General features: G+C 42.9%; 1 protein-coding gene across 1 annotated transcript; it reads left to right on the forward strand.

The window, feature by feature from the left end:
- Positions 1-3,624: 3,624 nt before the first annotated feature.
- On the forward strand, positions 3,625-12,949 carry LOC121851177 (neoverrucotoxin subunit alpha-like). The gene is made up of 3 exons (XM_042344803.1): positions 3,625-3,726; positions 7,568-7,683; positions 10,103-12,949. Exons 2-3 carry the CDS (start codon positions 7,593-7,595, stop codon positions 12,901-12,903), a joined length of 2,892 nt encoding a protein of 963 aa, XP_042200737.1. The 5' UTR covers positions 3,625-3,726; positions 7,568-7,592; the 3' UTR covers positions 12,904-12,949.
- Positions 12,950-18,227: the final 5,278 nt, after the last annotated feature.

Below are 18,227 nucleotides of genomic sequence, written 5' to 3' on the forward strand. Positions count from 1 at the left end.
TCCCAGTGGACCATTAATTTAGATTTGAGCCAGTTGTGTTCAGCAGCATGCATCTGTACCTTGTAACATAGTGACGTGTGTGCATGGAGACAGTTTGGGAGGTGTGAGTGCCAAGGGCACCAGGAGTGGCTAAAGGCAGCTGTGAATGCGAGTGACTGAGGATAAGTAATTGTGGAAGGAAGCCCAGAAGCGGAGAAGTTCAGAATACTCCAGAGAACGGATAGGGATTGCTGGGAGATTTTTTACCAGGGGTGGTAAGAGATAGAGGTGGGATTGGTGGGGCTCAAAAGATAGATTCAGTAATTAAGGAAGATGAAGAAATGGTCGAGGTGACTATTTTGGTGAATGTGAGGTCCTAGAATAATCATAATAATAATAAAAATAATAATAATAAAAATAATAACAAATGTAATTCTTGCATTTGATATAGTGCTTGCATATCTTCTAGACATCGCAAAGTGCTTCGCAGAATATTCTATGAAGTCAATTAACTAAATATTTGTGGGCGAAATGTGGCAACAACTGCACACAGCAGTGTCCCACAGACAGTCGTGGATTCGAGTGACCAATATTTTTATTAATTTTTTTCTTGAGAGATTATTCATTTGTGTGGAGTAAGGAAACATACCCAAAGTTGCACCCTGTCGGGAATCGAACCCTGGTCTCTCCCTTGCGAGGCGAGTGCTCCAACCACTGTGGTACAGGACTGTATAGATCAAGAAGCGCTGAGGCCGACAATGGAACCCAGGAACTACATTGCTCCACTTGTATCCATCCCTTGAAGACTTTGGTTATGCTCCAATGTGCTCACAGTTCCTTTCATTTCTTCATCACTTCTGGTCTGGATTGGGGAGGGGGTGGACCTGATTACAGCAGATAATAATGTATGGTTGATCATCAAGACTTAAGATGGGCTTTAAAGATAGCGATGTGTAAGGCAGAGGAAGTCCATGATTTTTAAACATTGAGAGCAGAAAGCCTGCAAAGTTGCCCACTGATATGGGATGGGTTAAGCCAGGGATGGGTAGAAGAAAGATGTTTGCTGATCAGAGGGATGGGAGGATTTTATGACATTGCAGAGGCAGAGTGAGGCGAAGTGATGTCCATGTATGTTCAGCCTTCGCTAATAGGTATAACCTCTCAGTTCTGGGATCATCCTTGTGAATCTCCTTTGCACCCTCTCCAGTGTCTCTAACCCCTTCTCTAATGTGGGGACCAGAACTGCACGCACTATTCTACGATCTGAAGGGTAAGCTGCCTTAGGAGGATTGTCCTAGGATTATCTAAGGATTGTCCAAGGAAATAGCTTGCCAGACAGCATTTTCACTGATAAGGTGTGTGGATTCAGTCTGTTAGATTCCAACAGTACCCCAAATCATATTATGTGGTCACCAAGATTTCAGGCTACGAAACCTGATACTCAGCAATAATATGTAAGCATCCCTCCAGCCACTGCATCCAATAAATATCTTTATTAGAATTTCCGATCCAAAAATCTCCTTTGGTTTGGAGAGTCCTAAACCGAACACTGGACATCCGTATGTATCAGACTTGCAGCTGACAAAAAAATCAATCAATCGGGCTCTGTGGGCAGCACTGTCCTCGTCGTCAGAAGATTGTGGATTCCACTTATGGACTTTTAAGTCATATTCACCTAAACTGACATTCCGATGCTATGCTCGGGGGTGCTGCATTGCATCAGGTGTCATCCGTCGGAAGAGACGTTAAACTAAAGTGTAATTTACCTGCATAAGTGCAAGTTAAAGATTCTATAACACTCTTCAAAAATAGAAGGTGTTCTGGCCGTCAACTCACTAAACAAAATCGGACAATCAATTCATGGCTGTTTTGTGGGACATTGCTTTGTTCAAATAACTGTTGCTTTCATCTACATCATTCCTGTACTCCACAGTAAGTCAAGTGAAGTAAAGCAACTATTGTGTTATTTACTGCCACCTCTCCTGGTGTCTGGAAGAGAAGTTCCCTTCATACCTTTGGGTTTGATCTGATCTGGGTGTGGTTCTGTTACCACTGAGATATTATTGCACACTTAAACTCTTCGCATATCTCAATATTAGAACCACCCTTCTATGACTAACCTTTTGTTCTTTGTATGCTTCTAAAATACTTCAGGTTTCCCTTTTATCATAACCACTAATCCTTTTTCATAAAATCTCTTTGCCCCTCTTATTTCCTTGTTCGGTCTCCTCTGTACTTTGTATATTCTGTTTGATTATCTTCTGTATTTTAGACATTATATTTATCGTAAAACTCCCTTTGATGTTTTATTTTAATCCCAATTTCCCAGGGAGTTTTTGGATGCCCTACCTTTCTCCTTGGAAATGTATTTGTTCTGACCCCGAACTATCTTCTGCTTGATGGCTTCCCATTGCCCGTTTGCTGCTTTCCTGCCAATCCCTCTTTTCAGTCCACCTTGGCTCAGTCCCTTTTCAGCTGACTGAAATTAACCTCTTCCAATTCAGTAACATCACCATTGATAGTTCCTTGTCCCTTTCCATCAGTACTATAAATCTAGTGATTTTTTCATCACTATTATCCAGATGCTCTCCCATTGAATCCTGCTCCACTTGCCCCACCTCATTCTGCAGAATGAGATCCAGAACTGCTTCCTTCCTCGTTGGGCTGGAAACATACTGATCAAGAACGTTTTCCAGCAAACACTTCAGGAATCTTTCCCCATCTGTGCCCTCTACACAATTATATTGCCAATCTATGGGAGGATAATTGAAATTCCCATTATCACGACTGTTTTCGTTTTACATCTTCTCTCATCTCTTCACTTGCACAAGCACATTCACTGAGAAGCTCATTCCTTTACCAGGCCATTTTGTGCCAGACACTCCCAGACCCTGACCCGATAACAGGGAGTGAGTCATGAATGAGACCAGTATTGAGGGGTGCGGTTGACCAATGTCTGTGGTGGATAATGGAGTCCTGTAGCTCAGTGGTTAGACCACTCGCTTTGCAAGCGTGAGACCTGAGTTCAATTCCAGGCAGTGCCAAACCTTGGGCAAGTTTCCTTACTCCACACAGAGCCTAATAATAATCCGTCCAAAACCCAAAACAATAATAAATTGGTCATTTTCAATCCACGACTGCTTGTGGGACATTGGTGTGCGCAATTGTTTGCCGCATTCGCCCACAAATATACAGTCAATTCACTTTACAGTGTGTTTTGTGAAGCGCTTTGGGACGTCTTCCCGACGTGAAAAGCGCTATATCTAATGCAAGGATTATTATTATTATTATTATCATCACCTGTTATCAGGCAGAGAGTGAGGTGAGCGTGAGCGGTGAGAGAGTGAGTGTCTGGATGATATTGTGAGGGTGTTTGAGAAAGTTAACCAACAACAATACTTTCTGAAATTGGGAGCTTAATTATAAAGATTGGAACTTGACTATGTTGGCAAAATAGCTCTGTGTCCTGTTTGCTATAGTTACTGCAGTGATTGAAGAGCAATATTAGCAGTGAATCAAACTCTTACAAGTGACCTTCGAAGTCAGAGAAGCTCCTCCTTCTATCATTCTCCAATGAGTCGCTGACATGTAAAAGTATTTGAAGTAACGACAGAAGAGAAACTCAGCAACGGTCAGGAAGCTGCTTCTTTCACTGAGAGGAAGAGTTATAGAGACCGACGCCCTGGGACCTGCTCCGTTTGTTTAACAAGGAAGGGAACGTACAAGGGATAACTTCTCATCTGTTAGGTAAGATCAAGTGAAACTTGAAACACTCATCCACCCTTTCATCATCTACTGCCTGACTATTCCAATGCCTTCCTCGCCATTCTCTCAGCTCCACTATCCACAAACTCCAACTAATTCAGAAACCCACCTCCCATATACTCAACCAATCTAAACTCCATACATCTATCTCACCAGTCTTTACTGGGCTCCACTTACACCCTATCACAGAACCGATCGACTTCAAGATCCTCACACTGGTCTTCAAATCCTTTTGTGGCCTGACACCTCCCTGCCTCTCCAACTTAATGTCCAACCCACAAGCCGCTGCCACTGCTCGACTGGCATTGGCTTCCTGCTTCTCCCTCCTCCACACTGCACCACAATCGGCCACCGTGCTTTCAGGCTTAATCTTTGGAAGTTTTTCCCTCAATTTATCTGCATTGCTACACTCATTGCCCATTTTCAGATTGAGCATGAAAATACTAGACTTCAGCTCTGCTTACGGTCATCTCCCCCTCCCAACAGCTCAGCTTCAGGCCCCACCAATTGTTCAACAAGCCGAGATGCTACCCTACATAAAGGGCTCTCTATGTTGCTCTTTTATTGGCGTAGTGTTAGGGCTTTATTGGAAAGGGAGCGGGTATTTGGAAGGAAATGCGAGTGCTGATGGAGGAGGCCAAGGGAGGGAGGTGGATTTTTTGGGTGTGGGTGTTGAGTGACCAAAGAGGGGGAGAAGAGTTAGTAAAGTTAAGGATGTGGAGTAGTGAAGGGATATTTGCCTTTTATAGATGGGATTGGCTGATATTTTGGATAGAGTGAGCGATGAGCTAGTTGGGATGGTTGAGAATCATTGTGGATGCCCAAGCTGGAGCAGAGAGTGTCCAGGCAGGTCAGAGGGAGGCAGTGTTAGGGTCCAGGAGAAAGAGAAGTTGCAGAGAGTCGTGAGAGAGAACTGATTGAGAATAGTGAAGGAGTAGAAGCAGGAGTATTTTATGCTGGCAGAGATTTCAAGGGTCATGTTTCAGGAAGGAACATTACAGTATGGGAGGATGGGGTTCTGTCAGGAAAGATGTACTATCGCCCCCTCGTGGCTGCGATCAGTATTGCAGTATTTCCTGTCTGTGGAGTTGTGTTCAGTCCTCACAAAGGAGTCGGAGAATCTGAAACGCAGAGCTCACTGAGCACTTAGTCACTAGGCTCAGGCCGGACTTGACCTCCTGGAGAGGTGATCCCATTACCTGAACTGGTTGAGAGGCCATGAGTAAGGAATTGGATCCACATCTTCTGATAATGTTGGATGTCCTCCTGCCGTGATACAACTGCAATTTGTTGTTGTTGTTGATGATTAAGGAATTAAAGTGGGGGGAGGGTGGGGGCGTGGAGGCTTTTCTGGGGGACACCTGCCTTCCTGCTAATGCAATGGCATTCAGTTTAATTCACATTATTAAGGGATGAGTAGGAGCAATTACACTCACCAAAATAAAACACACATTTTCTAATCTCTGCATTCCTTGCATTATGATAACTCACATAAAACAGAAACTTGCATATAAACGTGAGCACCTCAAAGCTATTTACAAAATATAATTGTTCAGAAATTAAGGTGACAGAACACTCATTCCAATTTAACTTTGTGGTCTATTATTGCTGCAAATAAGAGACAGGGACACACTTCTGGGATACTGTTGCACCTACAATAATCAACATAATTTACATGAACCATATCTAAAGGACTACAAAGGGAGAAGGAGAATTTTCTGATGTCCTGGTTGACAATTACCCCCCAAAAAATGTCATGCATTTCATGTATATTTGTGTGATTCTGTGTTTTAATCGGCATTCACTGTTAGAAATTCACGCAGTGTATCCTATGAAAGACTTTGAGAGCTGCTGATGTGAAAGGTGACATACCAATAAAGATTTTTATTGTTATTTGCGCTGAAAACACCACTTAACCCAATTAGTTCACTCGATTTCAAACTAAGCTCATATTAAGTCGTCATCCATAACCTCCCCACATCCCTTCCTTCCCCTGCTCATATGTTCACCTCCACCCTCCATCCTCCCTCTGACTCAGGGTCGAGCTCCACCACTGTCAAGCCCTCTGGGATGCTTCCCTGCAAGAGGGAACTGTGCTAATTGCACGGTGGGGTTGCAACTTGTTGTCGATAAACATCCCACGGAAAAGAGAAAAGAGTTTCTGCCATATTCCTGATCAACAATGGTTCCATGGTTGTATGGAAAACAATGAGCTGTGAAATTTTCTGCCATTTTCACCCACAAAATATACTCAATAGCACCATTTCACAATATAATATATCCTGTGAAGTTCCCTTTATCTTTTATTTTATTCTCTTTTATTAGCTAATAATTGCCCAAATTCTCAGTCATTGAGAGATTCCATTAACTTCCCCACAGCTGAAGTTCCTATCCTGTTAATTTTAATACACTTGTTTGGGTACCATCAGTTCCTGGAGATTTGTCTGCCTTTAGCCTCATTATTTTCTCCATTACCATTTCTTATTCATATCAAATCCATCAATATTTCTCTTTGATTTAATGTTAGTTTTCCTTGTATCGCTGGTATTTTGTCCTCTTCCTCTTTGTGCAGACGGAAGTATTGATTTAACCAGTAAACATTAAATCAAAGAGTCCTCTTCGACCACTCCCATTGCCCTCCCCTCCTGACCCTCGATCGGGTCTGAAATGCAATACTCTGTCCAGCTCCTTGGGACGTCCTTCTGACGTGAAAGGCACTATACAAATGTAATCTTGTTGTTCTTGTTGTTGTTTACATTTCCTTATTATCCCGAATTGTCTCACCTATATTTATTATTGGGCACAAATTCCCCTTTAACCACTCCCTTTTTTCTTAATGTAATTATAACAACTTTTACTGTTGCCCTTAATACACTTTCAAGCGTTTTCCCCCCAAGTCCCATTTTGATCTTTTATTTCTTTACTTGTGACACTCTGTTATACCTGTCTCAGTTCGTTGGATTTCCACTTTTCCTTACATTAGCTTGATACTGTCTTGTCTTTTAACTTGATAATGTCTCTTACCTCATTTGCTGACAGTGGTTGCTTGCTTACGCATTTGATCAGTACTCTGGTAGATATGTTGCTTTGCCTTTGGTCAACTTATATTTCCATAGCGCCCTTCACACATGTTAGCGTCCCAAAGCATTTGATACTGGTGGAGCATGACACTGAGGGAGGTGGGAGGGAGGGTAAGATTCTTCAATTATCTTACACAACTGTTTGTATGCAAACCCAAATTCCTCCTAATCCCTGTTACATCTGTTTGTGATTATTATACCTCAGAAGTTATTCCCATTCCTGCGGATGATACTAATTGTTCCACCCACAAATATACAGTCAAGTCATTTTGCAGTCTATTCTGTGAAGCGCTTTCAGATGTCGAGAAGACGTGAAAAGCACTGTATCAAATGCAAGGATTATTATTATTATTTTTACAAAGAGAATAGGGCAGATGATAGAGCCCTGAGGATGCCATATATGACAGTGAAGAGTCAGGAAGAAAAGCCATTGAGCGATATAATGTGTAGACAATGGGACATATAAGAATAGTACCAGGTGGGACAGAACCGTGTATCTGGAGCTGAGAGGAATGGTGGTGGAGAAGAACAGAATGATCGACAGCGAATAAAGTTGTCGATCAAATTTAAAAGCAACACAAGAACAAGAACTTGTTTATCAATAGCGCTGTACACCTGACATGAAGCCTGGTGCCCTAGATCCAATGATAACAATTATTATAATATATTTCACAGTATCTATCTATGAAATAATGAGATATTTCAGAGCAGTAATAACAATAATTGTCTCTCTCTGTCTGCAGTAGTGACGGTCGGCCAGTGTGGACAATGGCGAATGTGAACACAGAGCTGGCGTGTTTAGGCCGTCCATTCCAGTTGGGGATGTTGTATGACTGTCGCTCAGACTCTCTGATCCCAGGTAATGTCAGCCAGTAACTGCTCTTCCCAATCTGTGCTCTGACACAGCCATGTGTCGACACACTGAAAGTATAATAATAGCTGGAAGTGAAACAAACATGTCAGTGAACTCATTTAAAAATATTGCAGCAACAATTAAAACAACCTGCATTAATATAGGTTCCTTAACACAGAATAACATCTCAGATGACCTCAGACCCCAAGAAAAGAAGTGATGGGAGAAGGTGACCAGGCGCAGTCAAGGAGGCAGATATTAAGAATTATATGAATAATAATTCTTTAATCTATGATCATGTTGTTGAGACCTCTCAAAGCACTTCACAATATACTGCTAATTGAATTGACTGTGTATTTTGTGCAACTGTTTTTNGAAGGAAGCATTACCTCTGGAAACTGATATGCCAATCGACTAATAAGCAGGTTACTACTTACAAACTGTGGTGTGTGGAATGAGGATAGTTGCCTAACTATTAGCCAAACCCAGGAATACTTTACTCAGTGTGGGCAGAGTTATGTTCTGTGTGTATCCTCCATACACTGTACCTCCAGATAATATTTCACACAGAAATCTATTTAATTTGCTCTTGAAACTGATAACACTTTCTGCTTCCACTGTCCACCTCCCGAGTGAGGCTGTTCCATACACTTACCGTTACTTCTGTGGAGTACTATGGCTCAGTGGTTAGAGCACTCGCCTCGTAAGTGAGAGACCTGGGTTTGATTCACAGAGGGCAAAACTTTGGGAAAGCTTCCTTCCTCCCCATGCCTCTGCTTATGTAGCAGTAAATAGAAATCTGTTTTGTAGTCAATTGGAGAATCGCTTTTCAGGGGTAATAATTCCTTCAAAAACATAATAAAATTTGGTCTTTAAATCCACGACTGTTTGTGGGATATGCCTGTGCAATTGGCTGCTGCATTTTGCCTACAAAATGTACAGTCAATTCACCTCATGGTATCTTCTCTGAAGCGCTTTCAGATGTCATGATGAGGCACTATAACAAATGCAAGAATTATTGTTATTGTTGTTCACTGAACTTAGTATGGGCACAGTTATGTTCTGTCCAAATCCTTTATATATTTACTGTACTGAGTGTGTGCACAGTAATGTTTTGAAACAATCCTTTATATTGCTGAATTAGCTCAAAGCAGACATGGCAGGCAATGGAATGTGGAAATCGAGCGAGGCATCTGTAACAGTCAGGATCATCAGTTTTCTAAGCCGGGCAAGCCTGCAGTATTGTAGGGCACTGGCAATGACTTGACAGCCCAGCCTGGCTCATCGGCAGGACCCGGAAGGGCAGACTAGTTACTAGGGGCAGGGAGTCATCCCTCTCAGCTCCTGTTAACGCTGTAAGACAAAGTCATAATGGGTAGGGTCCGAGCTGGGCAAGCAATGGGAAAGCATTATCAATGACAACCAGTGCGGTTTTATCTGGCTAGACTGCAGCAGTATAGGAATGCACACTCTGGGCTCCCCAAACCTTGGGTGTTGATAACCTGCATTAACATAGTTTCCTTAACATAGAATAACATCTCAGATGGCCTCAGACCCCAAGAAAAGAAGAGGTGGGGGAACGTGATCAGGCGCAGTCAAAGAGGCAGGTTTTCATAATTATACTAATAATAACCCTTTCATTTGTCATACAGTGAATTATCACGTCAATGAGACCTCTCAAAGCGCTTCACGGAATATACTGCTTAGTGAATTGACTGTATATTTTGTGCACCTGTGTTTTAAAGGAAGCATTACCCATGGAAACTGATCTGCCAATCGACTGATAACTTACTTCCAAACAGTGGTGTGTGGACTGAGGAAAGTTGCCTAAGATTTTGCGCTTCCCGGGAATACTTTCCTCAGTGTGGGCAGTTACGTTTTGTGTGCATCCTTTATACACTGTACCTCCAGATAATATTTCCCAACAAAGATCTAACGAATTGGCTCTTGAAACAAATAACACTTTCTGCTTCCACTGTCTGCCTCTGGAGGGAGGCTGTTCCATACGTTTACTACACTTTACAACCTGCATATAATACATTCCAGAATTAGGTAAGCAGGATGTGTCCCTCCAGGAAGAGAATGCACCTTCCATCCCAATAACCTCTGGGATTTCCATGTGCAGGTGAGATGGATGAAGCTTGTTTTGGATACTATTAATCATTGTGATGGGTTTCCGCATATGAAAAACTAGGTGATCTCCCCTCTCAATCCCCCCCCAAAAAAAAACATATTAGTAGAATCATTGTGGACTGTATTACATTCCAGGATCAACCACAATGCTGAGTAAACTCTGTTTGATCTCCACTTACATGCTTGTGAATCCGATGGGTAGCAAACACAGTGAAGATTCCACTAATATCCCTCTTAATCCCGTCCTGGAACTAGACTCAGTGTCAATATGTTTCCTTGTCTCATTTTCTAGCTGTCACACTGTGGGACTTGGAAACATTGAAAAACCACCTGGATGTGCGACCTCAACCGAATACTGAGTTTAATATCATTGCCTCAGATGGCATTGAGGACAAAGCTGAGGCCCTGAATGTGACAGCGACATTGAAGGGGAGCTTTCTGGGTGGATTGGTCAAGGTGGAAGGTTCTGCAAAGTTCTTGAATGACAGAAAGAAATCTGAGCATCAGGCCCGAGTGACCCTCCAGTATTCTACCACAACAAAATTTGAGCAATTGACAATGACCCACTTGGGGCGCCAGAATGTGTCTTACCCCTACGTGTTTGATCAGGGCACAGCAACGCACGTGGTCACAGCAGTACTGTACGGCGCTCAGGCATTCTTTGTGTTTGATCGAGAAGTCTCTTCCTCAGAAAGTCTACAAGATATTCAGGGTTCAATGAAAGTGTGCATTAACATCATACCGAAGGTTGCAATCGAGGGTAAAGCCTCATTGAAAATGAAGGAGGAAGAGAAAGAAAATACCCAGAAGTTCAGCTGCACCTTTTATGGCGATTTCGCACTTCCAAACAATCCCACTACATTCGAAGATGCTATGAGAGTTTACTCAACTCTGCCACAGCTGTTGGGAGAGGATAGAAAGCAAGCGGTGCCTGTCAAAGTCTGGCTCTATCCACTCAATCAACTTGACTCAAAAGCAGCTCAGCTTGTAAGGGACATCAGTATAAATCTGGTCAACCGGGCCCAGGCTGTGCTGGAACAAGTCAATGAGGTGGCGACAAAATGCTGTGATATGATGAAAGACCAAGTCAGTGATCAATGTCCAGTGATAAAAGAAAAGATCCAGAGGTTCAGAGCAATGTGTGTGGAGTACAAACAGGATTTCCAGAAGGCCTTGGCCAGAGTGTTGCCATCTATTCGGGGAGGTGGGGAGGAGGAAGGGAAACTGGTGGATATTCTGAAGAACATGGAACAATCCCCATTCAGAAGCCAATCACTTGCACAATGGCTGGACAACAAGAGCAGGGAAATGTCTGTGGTCAGAAGTTACCTCAGCCAAATGAATGCCATAAAAATGGTAAAATCACGCAGTGAACTGGATATGGAGATACTGGACATGAACATAGAGTATGTGATCTGCTTCGTGTTCACATCGCTGCACCAGGAAGATTTGTATTTGTTAGAAATGGCCAAGCATCTTCGATGTGAAACGACTGAGAAAACCCAGCTTCCAACATCAGATCAGAAGCAATGGATCCACTCAGTGACCGTATCCCGTGAGATGAGAGAGCGAGCACGATTATTCCTGAGATTTCACAAAGCCAACAAAGCGGACAAAAATACAAAATTCATTGTTGCTTCTGAGCCGGACGAGGAGCATGTGGGAGCTTCCATTTACCTGTATAAAGGAGGAGATTTGGTGAACCGCTGCTTCAAGCCTCCAGCTCCCTCTGTTTGTGGAAAGACCCATGACAGTGTGAAGCTACGGCTACAGGCACTGGAAACTGGCAGTTGCGAGTCCATCCAGTTCCGGGTAGAATATCGCAGCTCCCAGGGGGAAGAATGGACAACTTCAAACACAGAAGTGGAATCAGACTTCTGCACCATAACTGGTTTATCTCCATACCAGGAGTATGATTTCCAATACAGAGCAGCGTGCAGTCCACCTAGTGATACTGTGAGTGTGACTACACTGCCCACAAGTGCCCCAGAGAAGGTTTCAATGTGCCAGGTAGAGGGCTTTGATGTGGCAGTCTCCTGGGACAGGCCTGCCCAGATTGGACATGGCGTCACTATAGATCACTACAAGTTAGAGTATAGAGAAACCATCAGCGGCATCTCCAGTCCTGGGACTAACACATGGGAAAAGATCAGGACAAAAGACAATGAAGTTCTTTACACATTGAAGGGGCTGAAACCAAGTACAACCTATACACTGAGGGTGTCTGCTGTGTGTGGACAGGTGGAGAGTGCACACAGTCACCTCGCCTCAATAACAATAGACAAAGAACCAAAGTCACGGGCCCGAAAGCCTCTCACAGGAAGCACATTATTAACCAGTAGCCACGCTATTTACAAGCTCCCATTACATACACAGAGACTTGGCAAGAATGGAGAGCTTATAAAATACAGCTTTGGAACCCACTCACCCACACAAAGTGAGAAGACCATCTTCCTTCTCGGAGAAAGAGAATTTGGAAAAAGCAGTCTCATCAAGGACATGGTGAACTATATCCTTGGTGTGGAGCAGGAGGACTTGTTTCGTTACAAACTGACTGAGGAAGAAACAAACCGCTCCCAGGCTGAAACATCTTCCATCATCGTCTATGAAGTCAACCACCAAGAGGGATTCAGGGTTCCTTTCTCTCTGACTATTGTCGACATCCCCAGATTTGCAGACGCATCACAAAATAAACACATCCCTGAATACATCAGATGTTACAAACTCTATCATCAGATCAAAGATCTTTTTTCTTCTCAAGAAGGTGTGAAACAAATTGATGCCTTGTGCCTTGTTGTCCAAGCCTATTTAGTGCAATTAACTTCTGGTCAGGAATGCCAATTTAGTTCATTTCTTTCTATGTTTAGTAAAGATGTGACTGAGAACATCCGTGTGCTGGTCACCTTCACGGACAGACAGGTTCCTCCTGTTCTGAGGCCATCACCCAATCTGACATACCGTGTCCCAAAGATGGCAAGATGCCTCTTCACTTCAGATTCAACACCTCAGCTGTGTTCACCCACAACGCAGCCTCTGGAGAGCCCATCGATTGTAGTGACAGTGATTTGGAGGATGATAACTTTCACAGTATGAAACAACTCTTTGCAGCTCTGAGGAAGATGGAAACAAAAACTTTGAAGGAGGTTCTTCAGAAAGGTAAGTGAGAGAGAGAGAGAGAGGAGAGAGAGAGAGGAAAAATGGGAGTGAAATTGTTAATTAAGATTCTATTAACGATTGGACCATCATGATTGGAATTTGAAGGTATGGTGTGAAACAAACTGTTCCTCTTTTTGATGTTTGTCATTGACACTTAAAGCAATGGAAATGAGATACAGGGGGAGATTTTGCACATAAATTTGAGCGAAAAAGCAGCCATACCAACATATTACCTTTATAATCATAAATATTTAAAATAGAAAACATCCCTCATAGAATTCTGAGGGAAGTCAGTGCGAAAGTAGCAGAGGCTCTGAACATCATCTTTCAATCATCGGCTTTCAAATATTTTGAATATGATGAGAGGGATGAAAAGAGGTCAGGTATGTTTACAAAAACATTGGAAGTTACAGCGCAGAATAAGGCTTTTTTGGCCCATCGAGTCCGCACCGGCTGACAAAGGAAAGATATCAATCACACGAATGTTTAATGTATGATATAGTGTATGGAGAGTGGTCAAGAAGGAGGAGTGTGGTATGGGGAGTGACATATCACAGAAAGGACATACGGATGAAATGCAGAGATACATTTAGTCAGACACTGGCTATGGGCAGTGGAATAATCGGGACTGTGAGAGGGCGTTTGAGTTGTTCAGAGCAAGATACAGAAATGCAGGTTTCGATAATATTTAGTGAGAAAGAAGGAGAATAATTGGTGAGAGATGAGGGGAATGAGGTCGGCTCACATGGAGCATGATAATTGCATGGGCTAAATGACGTGCCAGAGTAGAAATGGAGAAGTGGGCAGGGAGGGGACATGGCGCAGGGAAAGTGAGTGGGAGTGGAGCAAGAGATGGTGAGATTGGGGAGGTGAGGAGGGCAGAAATTGGGGTTGAAGAGGTGATCGACTATTGGGGAATGAAGGGGTGGTCAATGATTGGGGGGGAGGAATGTGTTCACGGTGGTCAGGATATTTTGTGTGCTTTATATCTCAACATATTACATAACATAACATGTAGGAGCAGGAGTAGGCCATTCAGCCCTTCGAGCCTGCCCAGCCATTCAATCATGGCTGATCTTCTAATCTAACTCCAGCTAATAACCTGACACTGCCTCATCCCCATATCCCTTAATCCCTTTTGCAGTAAGAAATCTATCTATCTCAGTCTTGAATATGTTCAAGGACTGAGCGTCAATAGCCCTTTGGGTAGTGAGTTCCATACATTCACTGCCCTATCAGTGAAGAAGTTCTTACTCAACTCAATGTTAAAGGGCTGACCTCTGATTTTCAGGATGTGACCCCTGGTTTTAGTTTCTCCAATCAGGGGAAACAATCTCCCACTATCTACTCTATCGTGGAGTCCTGTAGCTCAGTGGTTAGAGCGCTCGCTTTGCAAGCGAGAGACCTGAGTTCAATTCCAGGCAGAGGGCGAAACCTTGGGCAAGTTTCCATACTCCACACAGAGCCTAATAATAATCTCTCCAAAACCAAAAACAGTGATAAATTGGTCATTTTCAATCTACGACTGTTTGTGGGACATTCCAGTGCGCAATTGGCTGCCGCGTTCTCCCGCAAATATACAGTCAATTCACTTTACAGTGTGTTCTGTGAAGCGCTTTGGGACGTCCTCCCGATGTGAAAAGCGCTATATCAACTGCAAGGATTATTATTATTGTGCCCTTTGATGATCTTAAAGGTTTCTATAAGATATCCTCTAATTCTTCTATATTCCAGAGAATATAGGACCCAATTGGTCAGCCTATCCTCATAACTCAACCACTTCATCCCTGGTACTAACCTAGTAGATCTATGCTGCACCCCCTCCAAGGCAAGTACATCCTTCCTTAAATAAGGAGACCAAAACTAGACACAAGTATGGTCTCACCAGGGCCCTATACAGTTGCAGCAAGACTTCCGTACTCTTATACTCTAATCCTTTCATAATGAATGCCAACATACCGTTCCCCTTCCTAATTGTTGCTGCACCTGCAGACTAACTTTCTGTGATTGGTGTACAAGGACCCCAACTCCCTCTGGACGCTAACACATTCCAATCTCTCCCCTTCTAAAAAATAACCTGCTCTACTGTTTTGCTACCGAGGCGGATGACTTCGCACTTCCCTACATTATAGTTCATCTGCCACATACCTGCCCAGTCACCTCACCTATCTATGTCTTGATGCATTTTTTTAATGTCATCCTCTGTGTTGACACTTCCTCCTAATTTTGTGTCATCCGCGAATTTAGATATATTAACTTCAATATCCTTATCCAGATCATTGATGTAAATGGTAAATAGCTGAGGGCCATGGACTGATCCTTGTGGTACTCCATAGTCCCATCCTGCCAATCCAAAAAGGACACGTTTATCCCTACTCTTTGTTTCCTACCCGTTAACCATTCCCAATCCACGTTAATATGCTCTCCCCAATTCCATGGGCCCTTATCTTTTGGAGTAACCTTTTATGCGGCACCTTATCGAATGCCTTCTGGAAGTCGAAATAGACCACATCCACTGATTCACCCTTATCTAGTTTACTGGAAATATCCTCAAGAAACTCTATGAGATTTGTCAAACATGACTTCCGTTTTGTAAAGCCATGTCGACTTGGCCTAATTATATTGTGCTCCCCTGAATACTGCACTACCACATCCTTAACGATTCTAAATATTTCCCTCTTACTGATGTGAGACTAACTGGACTATAGTTCCCTATCTTTATCTTTCCATGTTTTTGAAATAGTGGTGTGACATTTGCAATCTTCCAGTCCATGGGGACTATTCCAGAATCCAAGGAATTTTGGAAGATCAGGCATAAGGCCTCCACTATTTCATAAGCTCCCTCTTTTAAAACCCTGGGATGGAAGCCATCCGGACCAAGGGATCTGTCACTCTTTAGTGCTAACAGTTTCCCTAGCACCAATCCTCTGCTAATGAAAATTTCCCTAAGTTGCTCCTTGCCCATATCCCTTTGGTGCATCTCTATTGTAAATATTATAAATATTATATTATAAATGTGATAAGTAAAACAAGAGAAACTATCAGGCACAATGCTGATGCACAAATGTAGTGCTATTTACATTTTGTTGAATCTGTACACAGCCATTTTCTGTGGACAGTCAGGTGTCTGACATAGGTCACTCTCGTCACCAAACTAAAGAGAATCCAAAACAGACTGAGAGTTTCATGTATCCCTCTGACAATGGAAATCCATGTCTGGAATGGAATCCATGCCCTTCCTGGAGGGAAGCATCCTGTTCACATCATTCTGGAGACCAACAGCTGCAAACTGGCAAGAGCCATGGCTTAGTGACACCGGAGTGTGAGTTGAAGTAACTGCTGGAAATTAACCAGCTGAAACCACATAACTTGCCATTGAGAGCATATTCTGGCAGGATTCCCGTTGCTTGTCCAAAGGGCTGCTCAAGTCACAAGGATTTTGGTATGTCAGGGTCCCACTGGGAGAATCCCTATCCCCAGTGACTGCTGCCTTTCCAAGTCCTGCCAATGAGACAGGCTGGCCCCACCGTCATCAGTCATGGAGTACTGCCAGGCGCAGAGACCAGGCTGGAGATTGCCACAGAACGTGAGCTTGATTCTGATATCACATTGTAGGCATGTTACTGAATAGAATCATAGAATTATACAGCACAGAAGGAGGCCATTTGGCACATCCTCTGTGGGCCAACTGTTTTGAAAGAGTTATCAAAATCAATCCCACACCCCCGCGCTCTCCTCATAGCCCTGCAAACTTGTACTCCTTGGAGCTGAACTGTGTACATTGAAGGCAGTTCAGCTCCAAGGAGACTCCATTAAACCCCCAACCCCGCAACCCCTCCTGCCCCCCATCAGACACATTGCCCCTACCCGCCGCCTCCCGTTGTCACTTATCATCTGACATCCAACGAGCTCCAATGTGCTACCAAACCATTTTGTACCTATTTACCTCCGACAGCAAGGGGCAGACATTACACTGCTGTGCGCAATTGGATGCCGCGTTGCGCCCACAAACTTTACAGTATAGAAGACGTGAAAAGCGCAATATCAAATGCAAGGATTAATTTTATTATTACACGCAGCAAAGACGATGGAGCTGGTCATAAACCAAATGTTGAATAAATAATTCAAAGTCTCCGTGAAACCGAAGTGCTACATTGAAAAAGGGGGCATACTTGTCTCCGCAAGTATAACTAAAACAAGTGTAATCTGAAACGCTACAGAGCTGATAGATCACTCAAAGGAGAAAATCAAAGGAGAAGATCAGCATATTTTACGATTTTTTAAATGTCCACAGTATTGTGGATTTGGAGCTGATAAGCTTCACAGCTAAATAATGCTTTTCACATATTAGAATTAGAGAGTTTATAACCCACTTTTTCATACCTATAAATCCATGTCAAATGGAGTCCTGTAGCTCAGTCGTTAGTGCACTTGCCTCGCAACAAGGAAACCTGGGTTTGACTCCCAGTAGCGTGAAATGTTGGGCAATTTTTCATATTCCACACGCCTCTACTTACGTAGAAGTAGATACGAACCTGGTTGTCAGTCAATTGGCAGATCGGGTGTCGGGATTTAATATTTCCTTTAAAAAAATTTAAAAATTGTCACTCAACCCACGCGTAATTGTGGGACACTGCTAGTGCACCTTTGGCTGCCACATTTCACCAACAAAATATTCAGTTACTTCACTTTACAGTATATTCTGTGAAGCGATTTCAGACATCACGAAAGTGCAGCAAAGACACAACACTTGTTCATAAACCAATTATTATATAAATAATTCAAAGTCTCCTTGAAACCTAAATGTTACATTTAAAAAAGGGGGCATCCGTGTCTTGCACAAGTAACACTAAAATAATAACAAATTGAGAAGCTACAGAGCTGAAACATCACAACAAAAGGTGGAAATCAAAGGAGAAAATCAACATATTTTACACTTTATACTTTTCTGCTCCACAGTGAGGTGAAAAAAAATACTGATGGCTTTGGAAATGACAATCTCAACAGCCAAGTAATCCTTTTCAGATATCATTTTAGAGAGTTTATAACCCACTTTTTTCATAACTGCAAATCCATATCAAATGGAGTTGTTTAACTCAGTGGTAAGAGCATTCACCTCGCACCTGGGTTCGATTCCTGGCTGGGGTGAAGTGTGGGGCAAGTTTTCTTACTCCACATGTCTCTGCTTAGCGAGAAGTAAGTGAGTAGGAACCTGGTTTTCAGTCGATTGGCAGATCGTGTTCGCTGGGTCAAAATTTCCT

Source organism: Callorhinchus milii, unplaced genomic scaffold (genome assembly GCF_018977255.1).
Source record: "Callorhinchus milii isolate IMCB2004 unplaced genomic scaffold, IMCB_Cmil_1.0 Scaffold30, whole genome shotgun sequence".
In the NCBI taxonomy this organism is placed as follows: Eukaryota; Metazoa; Chordata; class Chondrichthyes; order Chimaeriformes; family Callorhinchidae; genus Callorhinchus; species Callorhinchus milii.

Excerpts from the sequence above, each read along its gene's own strand:
- LOC121851177 (XM_042344803.1), top strand. The coding sequence starts at position 7,593 with ATGGCGAATGTGAACACAGAGCTGGCGTGTTTAGGCCGTCCATTCCAG. Across the intron at positions 7,684-10,102 it reads CTCAGACTCTCTGATCCCAG|CTGTCACACTGTGGGACTTG; the intron begins GTAATGTCAGCC and ends CTCATTTTCTAG.